The sequence below is a fragment of the Zonotrichia albicollis genome, chromosome 22, assembly GCF_047830755.1.
Source record: "Zonotrichia albicollis isolate bZonAlb1 chromosome 22, bZonAlb1.hap1, whole genome shotgun sequence".
Classification (NCBI taxonomy): Eukaryota; Metazoa; Chordata; class Aves; order Passeriformes; family Passerellidae; genus Zonotrichia; species Zonotrichia albicollis.
The window spans coordinates 3,075,139-3,093,296 of NC_133840.1; the positions used below are offsets into that span (position 1 = coordinate 3,075,139).

The window sequence follows — 18,158 nt, forward strand, 5'->3', positions numbered from 1 at the left end:
AAAACTGGCTGGGTGCAATGGCAATTGTGCTGCTCAGGGGCTGAGCCTCCCATGGGCATCTAAAAAAGCACCAGGGGATTTTTATACAAACACCTCCACCCCTAAAAACCAATTAAATAAGAAGGTGAAAGTGTGCTGCTGATGAACTCCATCCCTGGGTCTCCCAGGTGAGGCTTCTCCCAGTGGTTCTGCCTTAGCAAGTCCCATCCCTAAAAGTGCCCAAATTTGAGTTCAGCACAGTGGGGACAAGGAGGTGGGACAGGCAGGGAGTGAATTTGAAAAATGCCATCCCAAAAAAACCAGGAGCTGTGGTGAGACAGAGACATCCCCTCAGCACCAAGTGCTGTGCCCACCTCACCTGGAAGCTCTGCCAAGAAATGCCAGGGAATAACGCCCCAGGCAGGGGCAAGCTGCTGCCTGACGGCCTCATTTGCATCTCCTAATGAGAGCAATTAATTCCCGATGCGGGGAGGGGCGGGAGGGGACAGCAGGGCGGGTGACACATTTTGATGGATAACACTCACATTTCGATGGGTGGCACTCACATTTTGACCACATTTTGACAGATGACACTCACATTTCAATGGGTGACACTCACATTTTGACCACATTTCAATGGGTGACACTCACATTCTGACAGGTGACACTCACATTTTGATGGGTGACACTCACATTTCGATGGGTGGCACTCACATTTTGACGTAGGGGTCGGAGTAGCCGTTGGCATCCATGGCAGCCAGGTGGGCGCAGCGCATGATGCCCACCTGCAGGCCCTGCTTCTGCGAGCTGTACTTGAGGGAGATGAGGATCCTGCCACGCTCCTCCAGTGACTTGTCCTCTGTTTTATCTATCTGGGGAGGGAATGCACCCAGTCTGGGGGCTGCACTGGGGTACAGCCACATCCAGACACCTCCCCAGCCAAGGGATGCTCTTCCCCACATCCCTGATTATATCTGAGGGGCCAAACAGCTCCACATTCCCACATGCCACAGGGAGAGGCTGCTGTGCCTGTGATTCCAGGGTGGGGTGAGGCTCTGAACGCCCCTCACTCACCGGCAGCTGCTTCTCCAGGCAGATGTTGAAGTTTTTGGTCTGGTTGGGTTTCAGTTTCTTCAGCGGGATGCGCGTCTCGCCGATGAACTCGTTGTGCCGGAACTTGTCCTCGTCACACACCGAGATCCTGCAAGAGCACGGGTGAGCAGGGACACTGGGGACAGGACAAGGTCCCCACAAGGAGGGAGCAGCTGAGGTCACCCTTGTCCAGGCCATGGACAGGGCAGCTCCTCTGATGGCAGCTGGGATGGGATGGGATGGGATGGGATGGGATGGGATGGGATGGGATGGGATGGGATGGGATGGGATGGGATGGAATGGAATGGAATGGAATGGAATGGAATGGAATGGAATGGAATGGAATGGAATGGAATGGAATGGAATGGAATGGAATGGAATGGAATGGAATGGGCACAGCCCGGCCAGGGCAGCTCAGGGTGAGAGTCTCTGTGCCTAAATGCACATCCCAGCCCAGGCACTGCTGGAAAAGCAAGCAACCACCCTAACGACTCTTCCATTAAAACATCAGAGTCATCAGCGACTGAAGCAAGATTATTCAGAGTTGCTGGAGCTGCATTTTGCCCAGCCATGGAGGCTCTTCCTCACCCCTCCCTTGTGTGGCTGGGAGAAGCCTGCTTCCCACACAGCTCCTTCCCAAGGATCTCAGGCACCGCTGGAGCTGGCAGCTCCCAGGGTGACCCTGCCTGGGACACTGAGCAGCTCTGCCACCTCCTGCCCCACCAGACAGACAAGGCCAGGAGTGACTCCCACACCCCGAGCATGGGAAATGTCACACCTTGGGCAGGTGAAGCTCTCCCAGCCCTGCTGGGACCCTGGGGTGCATCCCAGTGAGGTGGGGCTGAGCCCAGGCTGTTTTCCATGGAAAAGCTTTTCCATGAAAAAGCCACCACTGCCTTTCCCCGAGCTGGCAGCTCATGAGTCATTCCTGTGCTGCTCCTGGCAGAGGAGCAAAGTCAGTGCTTGCAGGAGCCTCTGCCTGCAGCTCCCCAAATCCCAGAGGGCCAGGAGGGTGCCCTGAGGGAGCAGCAGGGCTGGGAATGGGGAAAACCACCCCCATCCTAAGGGAGCATCCTGCATCCCCACTGGAGCCATGCAGGACTGGCTGGGCTCCCTGCCCATGAAGGAAAGGCATTTATTTCCCCTTTCCTTCCATCCTTTCTCCTTAAAAAAAAGAAAACACCCACTCCCTTTGGTGTCCATCTCCCCATGGGTGGCACTTCTTCCCCCAGGGACTACAATAATTAAGATAAATTACGCACTGTGATCCCACCTGAGGGTAAATAATTGCACAGCACACCTCTGGCCTGCTCAGCATCTGCATGGTTTATCCATGGATGGGTTATCCCTGCCCATCAATCTATTTATCAATAGATTATTTATCTGTGGATGCTTTAGTGCCGTACCAAGGATGGTTTGACCACCCTCACGCTCACAAATGAGCAGCAAGGAGGCAAGGAAGCCATGGGGATGTCTCAGTGCCACAGCACAGGGATCATCAGGGCTGGGGAGCAGCACAGAAAAGGGGTTTGGGAAAAAAAATAATGATATGAGCAGGAAAACAGGGAATGCTGCTCTCCAGAAAAGTGTGCTGGATGCAGCGTTACTATAGATACCCACAGCAAAAACCACCCCACCACAAGGCTGAAATCCTCAAAGAGAATCTCAAATGCAGGCACAATGTTCCCCATTTCCTCTCCTCTTTCTTGTAAAGAACAAAACCAGCAAAGGAACAGCAGCAGCAGCAGATCCAGAGCTCCACTGCACTTGCCAGGAGTGTGGAGGGGACAGGAGGGGACACGAGGGCACACAGGGAGCTGGCAGCCCAGGATCTGTGCCTACACCCAGCAATTGAGGAGCACTCAGGAAGACAGGGTTTGGGATGGTTTACCTCTTAAAAATATGACAATTCTCCTAACAATGTCCAGGGAAGCACAGCAAGATCCCAAACACAATGTCCTGCTTGCTGTGAGAGCTCTGGAGCCTCAGGATGGGCAAAAGCCCAGGAAGGAAAGGTGGAAAACTCCAGTGGTGGTGGCAGAGAGAGCATCTCCCACATCTGTCACACTGGGCCCTGTTTCAGTGCCCTCAGGGACATGGGAGGGCCCTTGGGAAGTGGATTTTGGCACTGGGAGCTGTCCCTGCCATGAACAGTGGAGCTGGAGACACCTCCAGCTCCTTCTCAGCCCCGTTTTTCCTGTGGCACCTCTGGTCCCCTCATTTGTGCCCATCTGCTGTGATGCCCAGAGGGGGTTTTGTGTCAGCTCTGCCAGTCCCAGCCCCAGTTCCTCCTCCCAGCTGCAGTTCATCCCCACTGGAATGGGATTTCCAGCACTGGCCCAGCAGTGAGGGCAGTGAGCTTTGAGTGAGATGAGCAGGAAGCTCCAGCCCCATCCCTCCCTTTGGAAAAGGGCATACTGCAATCACACCAGCTTGGATTTCATTAGGAGAGATCCATGTGATGGAATTTTCATGCCTTGGGTTACAAAATCAGCCCCATGACAAACAGCACGAGTTGCCTCTGGCAGCTTCGTTCCCCTTCCATTCCCAGCCTGGAACTGGAGCTTCACCCCTTCCTCATCTCTCCTTATTAACCCAAATCCCTCCAGTTTGGTGTTCCATTTGATATCCCCACCGTGGGGTCCTGATCTTTACATTAATGGTTGTGAAAAGCACCTTGGAAGGAAACTAAGCAGCAAATGAACAATCACTGCTCATTAAACTTCTCCTCCCTCCCACTCAGCCCGGGCTCCTGGGCTCCAGCCCTGACTCACTGAGCAGCTCCAGCAGCTGACTCATGGCTTCTGCTCCCTCACACGGGCTCCTTCCCAGTGTGGAAAGGGGAAATGGGGGTCAGCAAGGACCCTTTTCCATAAAAACACCCAGAGCAGAGCCCGAGATCATCCCCTGTGCCCAACATCCCTTATGGCAGCAAGGGAGGCTCCCCGTGAGGAGCAGGCGATGCTGGCTTGGTTCAAGGACAGGCAACGCCAGGCAAGGAGACAAAATAACACTTTGGGAAAGGCCAGTTCTCCAGAAAACAAAAGGAGGATTCCATCATGGGCTCCACCACAAAATGCCTCCAAGTCTGAGCACAGAAAGCACAGCAGAAATGAGCTGTAATTACAAGTGCACCTGCAATTCCAAGCAAGCCTCATTCATCCAGACTAAAGCAATTTGGGACCCCAAACCTTGAAGTGGCTGCACTCAGCTTATTAGTCCTGATCAAATACTATTTTCTGAATAATACATTTAATGAGTCATGATGTTTGTCAAACACATGATTAAACAAAGAATTCCTGGCATTCGTGGGCTAGCTGAGTAGCCCATGAATAATGCATCAGCTCGCCAATATATCTGGATATGAATAATTGTATCCAATATCTGGCCAGCTCTGGTATTTATTATGAATGCAATTTATTTATTGTATATTACATCTATTATTTAACTGGGGGAGATTGTATCCTGCCTGTTCCAGCTTCCCCTGCAGCATTTCTCTGCCTCCACCTGACATTGTACCCCGTGGTGGGAATGGGGGCTTTAGGGTGGGATTTCCCCCTTGCTGCAGGCAGGGAATTTGTCCCCAATCCCATCCATCTGTGCACTCCAGTGTGTTTTGCACGGCTCTGAACCTGCCTTTTCCCAGGCTGGTGGGTGGCTTCATCCCTGCTAAGCCTTGGGCTACACTCAGGGATATTTAATTCAATGAATGGATGAGACCTTTCGAGATCCTCCCACCTGCTGCTCTCCACGAAATCCCAAATATCTGCTGCTTTCTGAGGGGGTTGCTTCATTAACAAAACCCTGCTTGCCAGAGCAATTAGCTGGGCTGCCTTCACCTCTCCTTCACCTCGGGGAGGTGAACCCTGCTGGGACAGCAAAGTCACTGCACCACTTTGGACAAGGCCATGCAGGGATGAGGGAGAATCTGGCCATAATATGGGGCTGGGGGGCTTGGGAAGGAGGAGATCCAACACCCAACCCTCTGGGATGTCCTGACAAATGCCACTTGTACCCTCCAAAAAGCTGCAGGCCCTGTCATGGTGCCCCATGCCAGCACCACCCCAGCAATCCATGCTGGACACGTCCCACCAGGTGGGCAGGGAAGATTATTTTTTTTTTTCCTGGGTGCTTTTCCAGCTTCCCTGCCACATCTCCAGGCTGCAGGGAGGCAGCTTTGATCTCTCTGCCTTTATTTTCACATTAAAGAGACTCTGGAATTGCATCCCCTGCCCAGCTCAGCACCAGGGAGGCTCCCAGGGAATGGGCACCACCCAGACCCATGGAGCATCACTGATGCTCTTTCAAGCAGCACCAGCTGCCTGGCAGGAGCCTCAACTGATTAACACAGGCAAAACCAGAGTCCTGCTGGCTCTGAAGGTGGCTTTTCCTCGTGGAGAAGGAGATATTTGGAGGAGAAGATGGATGGGTGAAGCAGAGCACCCAGTGCATGGAGATGTTTCCTGTGGGGAGTGAAGGGCCAGCTCAGAGCAGAGAAACAGCTCCAGCCACACCAAAACACGGACAGATGGCCAGTTTAGATGGGATATTGGGAAGAAATCCTTCCCTGGGAGGGTGGGCAGGCCCTGGCACTGGGTGCCCAGAGCAGCTGTGGCTGGCCCTGGATCCCTGGCAGTGCCCAAGATGAGGTTGGACAGAGCTTGGAGCAGCCTGGGATAGTGGGAGCTATCCTTGCCCAAAGGAAATGATCCTTAAACTCCATCCAGCCACATTCTCCTGCAGACTGAGGGATTCTGGGTGGGGTACAGGGGTCCCTGCACAGTGTGGAGCTTTGGGGAGGGCACAAGGATCTCCACAGGTTGTCAGGCAGGAATGGGATGGGGCAGCGCAGGATTTCTGTGGGGAAAAAGGCAAATCCAGCCCTGCACATATTTTGGTGCATCCTCCATCTCACAGCTCCAGGATCAACAGCCCTTCCCAAGGGAGAATGAGCTCCCAGAGCCCTGGAGGAATGGGGGTCGAGCCCTGCTGCTCCCTGTCTGCTTCCAGCAAACAACTCAGCCAACATCTCCTTACAAACCCATTTCCACGCTTGAGGAGGCTGCAAACTTCAAAGCCTGCAGTGAAAAAAAACACCCACCAATAATAACAACAAACTGGAGGCTTCCCAGCCCCACCAGCCTGCAGCACTTCCAGCATGACTAATGCTTTCCAAGTGAAATAATAATAATAATCCACGGTGCTGAATTTCCCACCACCCTGCACTCTGCAGACAACAGGTAGGCTCTGCCCTGGCTCACCCTGAGCAGAACCTTTCACCAGGCAGATTTGAGCTCCTGGCAGGGGGAAAATCACAAAAAAACCAGGGCATCTGCAGGTGAGGGTGGGATTGCAGCCACGGAGCTGGCAAAGCCCTGAGTGCTTGCAGAAGGATGTAAAATCCCTTCTTTGCCAGTGTAAAATCCTTTCTTTGCCAGATTTTACAGCAAATCCTGCAGCACAGCCCCAGATCAGTGTGGTGATGGAGCACCCGAGGCTGCCCACAATTCCTGCCCTCATCCAGGTGGGGCAGAGGCCAAAACATGAGAAATCTTTGCACTCACAGGTGTCAGCTCCCTGCAGAGCATCATTCCAAGCTCTGCCCCTGCTCACTTCCACCCTCACACAGTCTCTCCCAGCCCCTGGGAGATGCTCAATGCACAGACTGAACCAGCAAAACAAAATAATGAAATAAAGACTTACATTCTTTGTTTGGTTGGACAATAATTCAACAAAAACCTCAGCTCTGAAAGGGGCCCAGAGCTCCCTGAGGAGATTTTCTCAGCAAGACAAGACCACAAAGCCTCAACACGTGCCCATGAGAGCTGGGCACAGAGAGGTTAAACCCAAACCACAGCACCTGGGCAGGCAGGAGCCAACCAGAGAGTTCTGAAGGTAAAGATGCAGCAGGAACAGGCTCCTCACTGCCTCCCCCAGCCCTGTAAATCAGCTGTCAGAGGCTCTGGGGGTGATGGATGCGTGCAGGGCACACACCCCAACTCTGGGTTTGAGGGGGATAACTCTGCCCTGCTCTGCTGGGAGCAGCTCCAGCACCTCCTGTGGGGCTGGGCATGGGTGGGATTGTCCCTGGGGTGGGGAGGTGTAGGATTGATGGGGGTAGCATGGTCAGGACGGACGGAGACGAGAGATCTTCAAGGCCAGCTCGTGGAACTTGGGGTTTATTGCAGAGGGCCTGGGTGCAGGGCCCTGCTGGGATTTGGGGTTTATTGCAAAGGGCCTGGGTGCAGGGCCCTGCTGGGATTTGGGGTTTATTGCAGAGGGCCTGGGTGCAGGGCCCTGCTGGGATTTGGGGTTTATTGCAGAGGGCCTGGGTGCAGGGCCCTGCTGGGATTTGGGGTTTATTGCAAAGGGCCTGGGTGCAGGGCCCTGCTGGGATTGGGGTTTATTGCAAAGGGCCTGGGTGCAGGGCCCTGCTGGGATTTGGGGTTTATTGCAAAGGGCCTGGGGGCAGGGCCCTGCTGGGAGCTGCAGCCACAGCTCAGAGCAGGCCTGAGAGAAGAGAGGGGGAGAGAGGATGAGAGGGTAATTGAGTAAAAGCATAAGAGAATAAAAGGGGTAAGAGCATAAAAGGCAAGAGCTAAGAGACAAGAGGTAAGAGCTAAGAGAGCAAAGTTCCTGTTACAATACCATAAATCATCTTCTGTGTTGAATATTCTGATTCTCACTAACCAATCTAATACAAGATACAAATCCTACAGCATTTACATACAGCCTATAAAAATCACTACATTACCATACTGTGCTACATTTTAAACCCTAAAAACCCCTCTTTAGACCCCTTCTGCCAAGCTGTAGGGTCTGCTCTGACCCTTGGGCCTGCCTGCAAGCAGAGGCTGTTGTTCCATCAAAAAGGGATCACCTTCAGCAGCCACACCATTGTTTTCCAATTGTTCAGTAACTGAGGTATCTCAAAGCTTGCTTTCATTTCAATCTCGCTTATAGTTTCCATATTCTCAAAATCTTTTGCCAGACAGTCATATTTATAAGGCTTTCCTGTTTCATCTTCCCAACAGGGAGGGACAGCTGGCCCGGTGCTGGGGGGAAGAAGGGAGGTTGTCCCCCCAGGTTGGGGACCCACCTGAGCGTCTTGCGGATCATGTCCTCGTCGGTGATGCCGTAGTAGGTGAGGGTCTCGTTCCACGTGGGGTTCAGGGTGTTCCTCAGCGTTTTGGTTCTCAGCTTGTTTGCCTGGCAAAGCAGAGCAGGTGGGGTCAGTGGGGTTGGTCATCTGGGCAGCAGACGAGGCCCAGTGTCACCGTCATGTTTGCTGGAAAATCCCTTCTCTGGGATTTCTTCTTCTGGGGAGCTGAGAAGCCTCAGAGGAAATTGAAAACAATAATTATCTGATGGTTTTATCTGATTGTTTTATCTGATTGTTTCTCTCGTGTTTTGCTGCTTTGGAATGTAGTTTGGAGATGGTTCCTCCAACATGTGAATTGTTTTTACTTAATGACCAATCACTGTACAAGCTGTGTCAGGACTCTGAGGAGTCAGTCACGAGTTTTTAATTAATGCCTTGTTAAACCTTCTGTAAGAGCCCTTTCTCTATTCTTTAGTATAATTATAATATAATTATAATTACAATATAAATAAAATAAAAATTAAAATAAAATAGAATAGAATAAAATATAATCTATTCTATTTTGTTATAATAAAATAAAACATTTAATAAAATATGTATAAAATATATATAAAAGTATATATAAAAATAAAATAAATTTATATTATATTATATTATATTATATTATATTATATTATATTATATTATATTATATTATATTATATTATATTATATTATATTATATTATATTATATTATATTATATTATATTATATTATATTATATTATTCTCAATTCCTCCTTCATCCTGGGGACCCAGCAAATGCCACAGCCCAGTTTGGGGACGAAGGGACAATGGGTGCTGTCACTGTTCTGTCCCCAGTGCTGGGACCCTCATTGGGGTGGCTCAAATCCATCCCTAATCCAGCAAAAACCTGAGGGGCAGGGACACAGCAACTCACTCATTTCCAAACCATCCCAACCCCTCATCCTGGAGACAGCCAGCAAAACGGGAACCTTGGCAGAGCACGTACCAGGATTTCATTTAAGCAGTAGGAGAGAGCAAGAGAAGGGAAAAAAATCCTTTCTGGATTAAAGAAAAATGCTGATTTGCTGTTCTGGCTGTTTGTTTGCACTCCTGCTCCCAGCACAGCTCTTGATCCTGCCTGACTCCAAACCAGTTCCCTGGCAGGTGTTTTGTCAGCACCAGCAGGAGGATGGGGACAGCCGGGCTTGTGTCCCCTGCATGGATGGGACATCCTGGCACACAGCCCATGGGACAGGGATCTCCTCGCTCCCTGAGCCCCTCTCGTGTCTGGGGACAGCAGAAAGAAGAGGCTGAGGCTGCAGGTTGGGCTTCTCCACCCAGCTCCCAGCCTGGCACCGCCTGGCACAGCAGCAATTTTCCCTCTAATGAGGTGTCAGACAACTCAATCCCTGCCTCAGCTGCTGCTGGGCAAGGGAAACTCTCAGCACATCCATACCTCCAAGGTGTCTGGTGGATCTTTGTGGGGAGCTGCTGCATTCCCCACCCTGGATTCAGGAGCCTTTAGTGACCAGGAGAGCAGGGAAGCACCCACAGCCTGCTCAGGTCTGCAGGTACCTGATCCTGATCCCTGGGGCTCCAGGGACTGGGAAGGAAAGTGGGGTGTCACGAACATCACCCAGCTGCCAAAGCTGCCCTGGGAAGGGACAGGAGTGAGATCAGAGGAGCTGAGCTACGGGAATGCCTTTTCCTACTGGAATGCCTTTTCCTCCCATCTGGGATGACTCAGGAGTCAGCACCAGCTCTGCATGGGGAATAAACCCAGCCCTGGTCCCACACCCAGACGTGCCTGAGAGCCCAAATCTGGGACAGAAACACCTGAGGGACTCAGGGTGGAACAACCAGCCCAGGACAAATCCCAAATCCCCCAGAGCTGTCCCCTCTCCCAGGGCAGCGCTGTTTGGAACAGAGCACAGAGATGGGGCAAGGACAGGGTTCCCCATGGCCTGTGAATCTGCAGCTCCTGTGCTCCCTCCCCTCCTGCCTCTCCTGCCTCCCCCAGCTCCAGCAGCAATGCTAATCAATGGATTTGCAAAACATGGGGATGATGATGATGATGATATTGCTGCTGAGAGCGCTCGCGGCTCCGCGTGCAGCGGAAATTCAGGATGTGGTTAAAAACTCCCTCTGCCACCCTGAGCATTGGGAATTAATCCAAACTGAACTGTAACAAGTAAATACACCTCCCTCCCTCCCAAAAAAAGGTCTTTCCTTTCGTGTGGAATAAGTGTGCAATTAATATTCCTGACACACACATCGAGCATTTAAATTCCACATCCCCGTCACACCAAGCTCTCACCACACATCAATATCTTTAATTACTCTTCTCTCCAGCAAGTACTGAACCTAAGGAGATGGAAATATTTCCCTTATGATTTATACTCTGTTTTATTATGATCTGAGGGGTTTTAAATGCAAAAGGATAAGGGTGGGGGAAAAAAAAGGGGGAATTAAAAAGGTCTGATTTGTTTATGACTCAGGATGTTTCACTCCTGGGGGCTCCAGGAATGCAGCATTCCCATGCTGGGCTCCCAAGGTAAGCAATCAGGGCTGGCACCTGGCTGCCAGCCAGCGGTTTCCCAGCAAGGCATTTTCCATCCCTGTAAGGATGGATTCAACCCCAATTCTTTCCTCCTGCTCTCTCTGAGCATTTTTCACTCAAGAAACTCAAGCTCTGGGTGCAGCAGCCCACAGCCCCTGGGTGAGGAGCTTCTCCCAGGCCTGATTTCCAATGAGAAGCTGCAGCCCCAGAAAAAGAAGGAGAATTAAAAGTTTTCTCACCTTGCTGGCCCCGGGGAGCAAGTGCAGCTTGACATAAGGATCAGCCAAACCATTGTGGTCCATTGGCTTCAGGCCCTGCGGAGGGAACAGCAAAAAGCAGAAATCAGGAGGGCAGGGGGATGCTGGGGGGCTCACTGGGCCCATCCTGGGGTCTGTGGAGCTGCTGTGGCTTCCCCAGGGCTGGGGAAGGAGGGGAGAGTGGATTCTGCAGGATCCAGGCTCAGCATTCCAGTCTGAGGGGCTGTGGGAAGCTCCTCACCTGCACATGGCACCATCCACCCTTCCCTCCCTCATCACCATTCACTTGGGGGTGAAAGAGAATCAGTGCAGTGATTTCCCAGCTTTGAAATTACAGGGTTCTGTCATTGAATAATTGCTTCTGAGCAAACACACACCTCTGCTGTTGTGGTGCCACTTGCAGAGGGTGTGATAGCACCTACCTACTCTTGGTTATTAAGGAAGAACAGCTCCAGGCCAGTGGGAGGCTGGTGCCAGCCAGATGCTGTGATGCTCATAGAGTAAATTTGGGGTTGCAGGAGGAACCAATCCAAGGAAACATTCCCTGTGGCCATCCCTGATGGGTTTTCTACAAGACCCTCACAGCTCTTAGAGGATGATGTGGATCAGGTTTGTTATCAGGGAGGGCACAAGCTGTGCCTCTGTTTCTGTTCTAAACCCCCCAAAAATGATCCAGGGGTGATGCACAAACCCAGCTCAAAGCCACACCTGCACAGACTGCATGGAAAAACAACTCCACAGGGCAGGGAAGCAAGTCAGGAGGGTGAAAAATGGAGCCTAATTTTCAGCAGCCCTGAGTAGAAATGAGAATGGCTCCGTGGTGGAAGCCCTTGGATTATTTCCAGCCTGGCTGTGGGATCCCTGCAGGAATTACTGCTGGGCTGGCTGAAGGCTGTGCCTGGATCAGAGCAGGGCTCTCTGCAGAGGTACCACCCAATCCTGGCTCCAGGGGGATGCTGAAGAGTCCTCACAGCCTTGTTGTGAGGAGCAGAGTGCCTGGATAATGAGTGTGTGTGTGCAGCTGCCAGGATCCAGGGGCAGGGAAGCATTTGTACGGAATTCTGCGCGCAGAAGGAATGCAGCCATCTAGGATCTGGGCAAATCCAGCAGGGAAATGCTGGGGGAATCATAATCAGGTAGGGATTAACTCACCCAGCCTGACCTAGAGCACCACAGGGCCTTCTCTGAGCTGAAGTTTTGTCCAGGATGCTCCTGACCTTGGGAGCGTCTCTGACTTGGAGCAAGGGCTCTGCCACAGAGACAAACCTGCTGCCCTGGGGCAAGGGAGGCCAAATGGTGCCCAGCAAAGAGGATTTTGCTTCTACAGCAAAGCCAAAAGGATAAAAATATCAGCAGCGAACGGAGGTGAATCTGCTTTGAGTGCAGCCTCTGGGGTGGTGCCTCTGGGCCAGGAGATGATGGGGATGGGGCAGGCAGGGCAGGAAGGGGCTGGGCTGTCCCCAGGCTCTGCACAATCCACTGGTGCTGTCCCTGGCCAGAGGTGCCCAACCTGCCCGGGCTGCACAGCAAATGAGATCAGCACGGAGCAGGCAGATTCCCAGGAAAATGGATGGAGAATGACAGGCAGCTCTGTAATTCACCCATCAATTCAGCTCAATTAAATTACCTTCTGAGGAGGCTATTAAAGGCTTTTTTAATAGATGTGCTATGGAAGATGGAGTGACAGGAGCCTGGAAAATGGCTCCTAATGTCACGTCTACCTCCCTCCCGTGTCACTGGATACGTGTTTGGCACAAACAGCTGAATTTAGCAGGGCTCTGCTTTGCAAGGATCCCTCCCACAAAGGGAGAACCCCCTCTGGGTGCAGGGACCACCACCTGGAGCTTCAACAAGAGGGATGAGAGGCAGACAAGGCACAGAGTCACCCCCAGATCCATCTGGGGCAAATCCCTGGCTCCTCCAACCCTTCCTGCTGCTGCTGCGCTGTTTCTTGGAGCTGAGATCAAGTTTCATCTTTTCCCTTCCTCTTCCCAACCCCAAAAATCTCTGCTGCAATCCCACAGAGACCTCCAGCTCCCTGCACATGCCAGGCTCTGCCAGCTGCTCCCCGTGCCAGTGACATTTAGCTAATCAATAGGATTTAATTACAGCTCGGGCTAATCGGGGGCTGCCGATTAACGCCGCGCTAGAGGCGGCCAGAAATCGCAGGAGATGGATCCATTCCATCCCTCACCCCACAACCAGCTGCCTGCCCAAAATCCAGCCTGGCTGAGCCATCCCATTCTGGAAAAAGGGGGCAAACTGCATTTCCACCCTGCCAGCCCAGAGGAGCCCGGCAGCTGGAGGAATTTCCCTGCAGTGATGAATATTTATGAGTCAATACATAAGTAATGCTCAGTGCAGACCTCCAGCACTCACCTCGGGTGGAAGGGAGGGAGGGAGCAGCCAAATGCTCAGTGGGGTGGAAGCTCCTGGGTGTTTTCTGGTCAGATGTGCAGGGAGAGCAGCCCAAGGATGCTCCAAGGGGCAGCAGCTGCCTGGAGCATCCTTCACCATTGCCCTGCAATCCCCTGAGGCTTATCCCAGGTACCTTTCTCCCAAAAGCAGGAGAGCACTGATGTTGTAGGATGGCACAGCCTGCTGTGTCTGTGCTGCTGCAGGCCCCTATAAATCCCCTATGGACTGAGCACAAAGTGAGATCCTCAGCAAAGCCATGGCATGGCATGGCAGGGCACCAAACCCGGTGCCTGCACATTCACCAAACCCTTTTCCATCCTATTTTCCAGGAGGGGGTGATGCCCAGCACACCCCAGCCCTGTCCCACGCAGGACAGCAGAGACCCACACAATCCCAGGGATTGTCCAGGGGAGAGCCCTCCTGCCAGCCTGGCTGCTCCTGCAGTCCAGGAATGAGCTTCCACAACGCCCTGATTTATTCTGCTATTGATCCGAGCTGAGCCACAGCGTGTCTGAGCTCAGCCGTGCCTGAAGTGTGACGGGCGGGGCTGCTGAGAGCCAGCGGGGCCAGGTGGTGCTGCCAGTCCCAGCCTGGCTGCTCCTGCTTTTCCTCCTTGTTCCTGCCTGTTCCTGGCTGCTCTTGCTTTTCCTGCCTTTTCCTCCTTGTTCCTGCCTTTTCCTGGCTGCTCCTGCCTTTTCCTGGCTGCTCCTGGCTGCTCCTGCCTCTTCCTCCTTGTTTCTGTCTGGTTTTGCCTGTTCCTGCCTTTTCCTGCCTTCTCCTGCCTGTTCCTCCTTGTTTCTGTCTGCTTTTGCCTGCTCCTGCCTTCTCCTGCCTGTTCATCCTTGTTTCTGTCTGGTTTTGCCTGTTCCTGCCTTTTCCTGGCTTCTCCTGCCTCTTCCTGCCTGCTCCTGTCTGTTCATCCTTGTTCCTATCTACTTTTGCCTGCTCCTGCCTTCTCCTGCCTGCTACCACCTGTCTGGTGACTCCCAGAGTCTCCCAAATCCTGCTGTGAATTTACACCCCACAGAAACCTCTCAGAAAACGCCTCCCATATATTCCCAGGCACAGAGGCAGGGTGAATCCCCACATGGAGTGAAGCCCTCGGAGCGGGGAATGGCTGGTGGGGCACCACAGGTCGGATTGAACCTGCTGGAGTGATAATGGGACTTGTGAGGAACAGAAGCAGATATAAAAGTGCTGGAGATTTAAAAAAAAAAAAAGTAATAATACAGAGAAGTAAAATAAAGGGAGAGAGGGAGGTTGTTTGGGGTTACCAGAGAGAAAGAAAAACGTGTCTCACGTGGCTGGGATAGGTTTGAATGGCTGCTGGCAGCAATCAGAGCTCCAGGAGCTGCTGGAGCTGGGCACAGCACGTCCCTGGAGAGTGACACAGCCACCCAGGAGGGTAAATCCAAGGGTAAATCACATCCCAGCCCTGCTGGGGCTTTTTCCCCATCTCCTCCTCTGCAGCTCTGCCTGTCCCAGCCCCGGAGCCAGCGGGGTCCTGGCCCTTACCTTTCTGTAGTCAAGTTTTGGCAGCTTTCCCCAGGCGAGAGATGAAATGAGAGCGAGCAGATGGCAATGTAAATAAAAGAGAAAAATGGGAGAATGAGAGCAGAATGGAAATGAACAGGACTCGAGAGCTTGAATGTCAGGGTGGCTCTGCCCTCCCCAGGGGCAGGGGTGATGCTGGGGTGCCCCCACAGCCCCGGTTGGGCACGGCAGGGACCAGGGCTCTCCTGTGCCAGCCCTGCCTGTGCCATTGCTGATGTGAGATTTATCAGTGGCTGCCCAGAGCTCTCTCCTTCCTCGCTGCCTTCCACCCACTCCAAACCCAATTAGAAATCTCCTCCTTGGCTCGGCTCCCGTGTGCGCCGAGGGAAGCCTGACCCGGCGGATCCACAGGAGACAGGGAGGGGAGCAGAGCCCAGAGTCTGCCCCAGCCCTGCCCTGCTGGCACCTGGGGGTGCTGCCCTGGCCAGGAGCAGCTCCAGGAGAGCTGGGGTAAATCCCTCCACCCCCATCCCCAAAATCCAGCTTTGCTGCTGCTGTTCCAGCCTTGGAGAGCCGCTGAACGAGCCAAGGAGGGGGGAGAGGTAAATAGCATGGTCTGACCCTCTGGGGGGGCTCAGCCTCTTCTCCTGCCTTCTCCAAACCCCCATCCCTTCCCAAGATCTGCAGGGATTGAGGTGTTTCCCCCCAGCCCATCAGGAGCCCTCTCCGATGGTCACTGTGTGATGCAGAGGGGAACCCAGCAGCATCTCCCACAGGCTGCATCAGGACCTCATCTCCCTGTTCCTGCTCCCAAATGCGCAAAAAAGCCCCTAATTGCCTCAATCACGCAGACGGCAGCACTTTGGGGCCGTGATTAGCAGCATTTAAAAGAGCCATTTATAAACCGACAGCCGGTCACAGTAAATAACAACATCGGGATGGGCTGCTGGAAAAAGCATCAGCCATCAATCCCTGCTCGTCACGGGGGATGAGCAGCCGGCTCCCGACCCTGGGAACGCCCTGAGCGGCAGGGATGGAGGGGAAGGAGAGGGCAGAGGGGTTGGGAAGGTGGTGGAACCCAGGGATGCTTGGTACAGCCATGGATGGGCTTCCCTTGGCACAGCCATGGGTCAGATTCCCTTGGCACAACCATGGTTTGGGTTCCCTGTGAGAGGAATGGCAGATTTGGCTTTCCAAACAAGCTGTGGGTCTGCTGGTAGATAAAACCAGCACTGGGACATAAAAGAAACAATGGGAAGGGTTCCACTGATTGATGAATGGAAAAAAGAGATTTGCTTTTACGAATAAACTTTGGGGTTGCTGATAAACGAAATTAGACATTGAAAGAAACAATGGGGAAGAGAAACTCCTAAATTCTGTAAGAATTAAAAATTAAAATGGAGTGTTATACATTAGAGGGGAGTCTTTGGTATCAGGTGTTTTGGGAAGTCTGAACCTCTCGAGTACCTCAGAAATGGGGGAAGAGAGAAGAGAAATGAGGCTGGGAAACTGGGATAAAAAGGAGGCTGCATCCTCCAAAAATTCAAGACATCCCAGGGGAATGCCCCATGGCCTCTCCCTTTATTGGAATAAAGCCAAAAGGGACTCCTCTGTCTCCTTTTTGGACATAAACCTCTGGTGTTTGTGGATTAATTTTCCTAAGACCTTGGCACAGGGATGGGTCAGGTTCCTATGGGTGGGATTCCCTTGGCACAGGGATGGGTCACATTCCCGTGGGTCACATTCCCTTGGCACAGCCATGGGTCACATTCCCATGGGTCACAGTCCCTTGGCACAGCCATGGGTCACGTTCCCCATGGCACAGCTGGTCCCTGCTGTCCCCCCAGCCAGGCTGGGCCCTACCTTGGCTTTGTTGATGGTGCAGTGCAGAGCGTTGTTCTCCTGGTCGTAGAGCAAGCTGAAATCCAGCGTCCCCAGCGCGGCTGCAAGGGAGGAGAGATGTGATTAACCTGCAAGCGCGGGGCTGCTCTCCCTCTGAGCACCCAAGGAGATGCTAAAGAGCAGGCTGCAGGCATTATAAAGCACAAATCATCCTGCTGGGAGCTCTGTTATGAAATGTGGCCATTCCCAGGTTGGCACAGCCCTGGGAGAGGAGTGAGGATGAGTGGGTGCAGCTCTGCGGCCACAGCTCTGCTTCCATGGGCTCTCACCTGGGTTATCCCCACCCCTCAGCAGCCTGGCTGCATCCAGCAGCTCCCTGTCCCCCAGGAGATGAAGGATGTCCCCTGGGAAGATTTTGGGAATGGCTGGGACACAGCTGAGAGCTGCTGTTGGCACATCCTCCCCTCCAGCGCCGCTGGCATTCCCAGAGCGTGTATTTGTATAGCGACACCTTCAAACAAATGAGCCACCAGTGGGATCCCTTCCCAGCTCCAATCTGGCTGCAAACTGTAAATTAAACCCAGTGAGGATGGAAATACTTTCCTGGTTAAAATGAAAAACACCAACAAGCTTTTAATCAGCTCAGTGTTCCTTCATGGCATCCTCAGGATCCAGGAGCGGCAGCGTCTCCTGGGATGGGACACAGGAGCAGGACAAAACCAGAGGAGCCTCAGCAGCAAAAGCCCTTTTGATTTGAGGAATTCTTTCCCTTTGGATGATCTGAGCACGTCTCACTAATCCAAAGCCTTGAAAAGACAGGCTTTCCCAAAAACGTGGCTTAACCTTCTCCGAGGCTGCCAGGCCTGGTTTGCACACCAAAGCCTGGACATGGAGCAGCCTCTGCCCTGGCTCAGCTTTACCTGGCACCAGCCTGGAGCTTCCAGGGTGGCTCTGGACCCAGCAAACCCCACTTTTCCATGCCCACCTCCCCAAAAGAGTTTTGCCTGAGTGCTGCCCTGCCACCAAGCACCATCCCACAGCTGTTTCCAAGGTAACTGCACCTTCCTAGCGTGTTCAGAACGTGAGAAAACATCCAAAATAAAAACCAGAACAGTTTTGCTTAATATCAAAGCAGGGTTTGCTGACTGGAGAAGAGTCGGACAAACTTTATGGGAGAAAATAAAGTGCTTTTTTTTCCCCCAGCACTGATAGCAGCAAGGCACCCACGGAGTTTAAGGATATTCAGGGGACCAAAACCATCCTGCTGCAATTTCACAGTGATCTCCCAGCCCAAAGGAAAAGGAGCTACAGGTTTGCCTGCTGGCAAGAGAAAAAAAATAATTTCTCCCAAGCAAATATCTTGAGTTCAAAGCAGAGTAAATACCCAGAGAGAGCTCTGCCAGAATAA

The 18,158-nt window shown here is 52.5% G+C and overlaps 1 protein-coding gene across 1 annotated transcript in view; it reads right to left on the bottom strand.

Moving 5' to 3' along the window:
* The window catches only part of DOC2B (double C2 domain beta), a 31,877-nt gene that overhangs the window by 4,299 nt on the left and 9,420 nt on the right, over positions 1 to 18,158 (bottom strand). The window contains exons 2-6 of the mRNA XM_074556726.1: positions 16,772 to 16,851; positions 10,979 to 11,053; positions 8,171 to 8,280; positions 1,054 to 1,180; positions 694 to 851 (exon numbers count right to left, since the gene is read on the bottom strand). Coding sequence (XP_074412827.1) covers positions 694 to 851; positions 1,054 to 1,180; positions 8,171 to 8,280; positions 10,979 to 11,053; positions 16,772 to 16,851 — 550 coding nt within the window. The remainder of the gene's footprint in view (positions 1 to 693; positions 852 to 1,053; positions 1,181 to 8,170; positions 8,281 to 10,978; positions 11,054 to 16,771; positions 16,852 to 18,158) is intronic.